The sequence below is a fragment of the Pelecanus crispus genome, chromosome 8 (genome assembly GCF_030463565.1).
Source record: "Pelecanus crispus isolate bPelCri1 chromosome 8, bPelCri1.pri, whole genome shotgun sequence".
Classification (NCBI taxonomy): domain Eukaryota; kingdom Metazoa; phylum Chordata; class Aves; order Pelecaniformes; family Pelecanidae; genus Pelecanus; species Pelecanus crispus.
Window position 1 is genome coordinate 43655025 of NC_134650.1, and position 2749 is coordinate 43657773.

A 2749-nucleotide genomic window follows, 5' to 3' on the forward strand; every position below is an offset into this window, starting at 1 on the left:
AAGCATTATTGTCATCTGCTCCTATCGTCATTGCTTTTTTAAGTAATACAGATGACACAGGCAGGTCTAGCCTGCATTCGTCTCTTATCAAGGGCACAGGTTTCTTTCAAATCCTCAATAAAACAGCCTAGGCTAAATTTGCAGGCTGGTTAACCTGTGCTACAGAAATAGGAGTGAACCCTTTGACAGCTGCACAACAGTAACTGGCTATTTTTCTGCTCACACAGGCAAAATGAACATTCAAGAGTATTTCGCAAGAATTTCTTACAACGAGTCCCATAAGGATGCAGACTTGCAAACCCTAACAGTCATCTTCCAGCACCACATCCAAGCAATTCCTTTTGAAAACCTCAGCATGCATTGTGGGGAGACTATCGAACTGGATTTACAATCTACTTACAATAAGATTGTGAGAAAGAAACGTGGTGGATGGTGCCTGGAAAGCAACCACCTTTTATTTTGGGCCTTGCAAGAATTAGGGTATGATGTCTGTGTTCTTGGAGGAAATAGTTACAAACCAGCAAAGAGGGCATACACTGAGGAGATGAATCATATCCTACTGAAGGTGGTGATCAAGGGAAATTCCTATATAGTAGATGCCGGTTTTGGCGGTGCCTACCAGGCATGGCAGCCATTGATGTTGATTTCTGGGGAGGATCAACCCCAGATCCCTGGCATCTTCCGCTTCATGGAAGACAACGGTGCCTGGTACTTTGAAAAAGTCAAAAGGAAGCATTATATTCCCAAGCAAAGTGTCCCTTCCACTGATACTCCAGAACTGGGGAATATCAGAAAAATATATACATTCACTCTTAAGCCACGACATATAAATGACTTTCAGGATCTAAACACATACTTACAAGTGTCTCCAGATAACATACTTCAGAAAAAGTCAATCTGCAGTCTCCAGACTACTGAAGGGCTCTATGCCTTAGTTGGATGGACCTTTACTGAGGTGAAGTATAACTACACGGAGGATGTGGACCTGGTGCAGATCACAACTCTTACAGATGAAGAGGTTGAGAAGACACTGAAAGACAAATTCAATATAGTGCTGGAGAACAAACTTGTACCAGTAAACGTTCGTGGCTTGCCACCTAATTTAGTGGATACGATGTAATTCGAACGCTGTGCTAGATGGATCTTTAAATATCCAATATAAAAAGTTCTAAAATTAACAACATTAATCTGATTCTAAAGTTGAGCCCGTCAGATGAACACAAAGCTTGGTAAATTCAAGTACATTGCTAATTAACTGTATATACTGATTGCATATTTTTCTTAAGCTTCTCCTTCTTTAGAAACTGAGACTTCTTCCTACCTCTAATTTGCTCATATGGAAATTGCTTTTTGACTCCATAACATTTTGTTCCACCTCTCATTTTATTTTAGATATATTTTGTGGCAAAGGAGACCAAAATGATACAGAAGGAGAAGCTGTGTTACCATTTTATACAAAAGACCTCTAACCTTTTTTGGTATTATTTCCAATCTTCTCAGCAGAGTTTTACAAATTTTTCACTTCCTTTAACAGTCTGAAATAGAAAGTTGAGCTGAATTTGGCTTTCAAAGACTTAATAAAAAAAGAAAGGTTAAGACTTTCTCAAAACAAGCCACTATTAAGTGCTGATTAGCTTATGATGAAATAAGTTGAAAGACTTGAGTCCTATTCGCTCACCAGAAATTGACTTAAAGTGAGCTATTTATGCAAGGGCACTTAAAAAACCCCAAAAGCTCTCTAATTTTGAGTGTCCAGTTTTTCTGAGTCTGAGTTTTCTGTGTCTCTGAAATCAAAACAAAGCTGAGAAGCTGAGACAATGCAATGGTTCTTAAAAATCAAGCTTTTGGTATAAAAAAAATGGAAACAAAGTTAGATCAACCTTTGGAAACTACAGTCTAAACTTTTGGGACCTAACCTTCCTGCGATGTCAAGCGGGCATGGCAGTAGTATAGATAAAACTCTTCATATTTATTACAAACAGTATTCTGCACAAAAGCTACCTTAAATAAGTAATACTGCAGATGTGAAAGCAAACACTGGGAAATTAGGACATGCCACTGGTGTGGTTTCACAGCATGTTACACGTAACACAAAAGCCTTTTACCTTTATGATACCTGTGCAGGTCATGTACAGGATGTGTCATGAAAGATGGCAACAGAAGAGCATCAGTCCTCAGCCAAGGAGAAGACCTTGATGCTCGTATTAGTCAACCACACAGACTCACGGGGCACCTGATGTGCCTTAAATTCACGTGCTTTCCCAGATGCAGTCTAACGTGCTCTTTGCCTTCCCAAAAGGGACCTGACTTTCCACCTCCATCAAGGAAGAGGAGACATGCTTGACAGGGAGAGAATTAAATGAACCGCCCTGCAACACTTTGAAGATGCAGAAGGCCAGGTTTTAGAGAGGAAATGCATTACTTTGTGAAAATAAATATTTGTCATGGTATTAGTTAGGTTTGGCAGCTCCAAAATAACTACCTGCTGCAGTGGAAGCTTTGAACAGATCAAAAAAGTTCCTTTGTGAGAAAAGAAGGGTCATTTTATGCATCTGCAGAGCCTGGAAAAATGCAGCCTGCAATACCTTGGCAATTCAGTGCACCCACAAGGAAGCAAATTACTATCCTCCACCGCAAAGTGCTGGCTTGCAAAATAACAATAATTTAATTTAAGAAAATTATGGAACTGCTTGCAACTGTCTACTGTAATTATTTTACATGGAAAACCAGTTCAGTCTGGTCTTAACCA

At 39.5% G+C, this 2749-nt stretch overlaps 1 protein-coding gene across 1 annotated transcript; it reads left to right on the plus strand.

Moving 5' to 3' along the window:
- The first annotated feature begins 232 nt into the window (after positions 1-232).
- On the plus strand, positions 233-1120 carry LOC104035481 (arylamine N-acetyltransferase, liver isozyme). Its single transcript, XM_009488801.1, has one exon. The coding sequence runs from the start codon at positions 233-235 to the stop codon at positions 1118-1120; it is 888 nt and encodes a 295-aa protein (XP_009487076.1).
- The last annotated feature ends 1629 nt before the right edge of the window (positions 1121-2749 follow it).

What these genes read in the sequence shown, in the direction of transcription:
- LOC104035481 (XM_009488801.1), top strand. Translation starts at nt 233, where the DNA reads ATGAACATTCAAGAGTATTTCGCAAGAATTTCTTACAACGAGTCCCAT.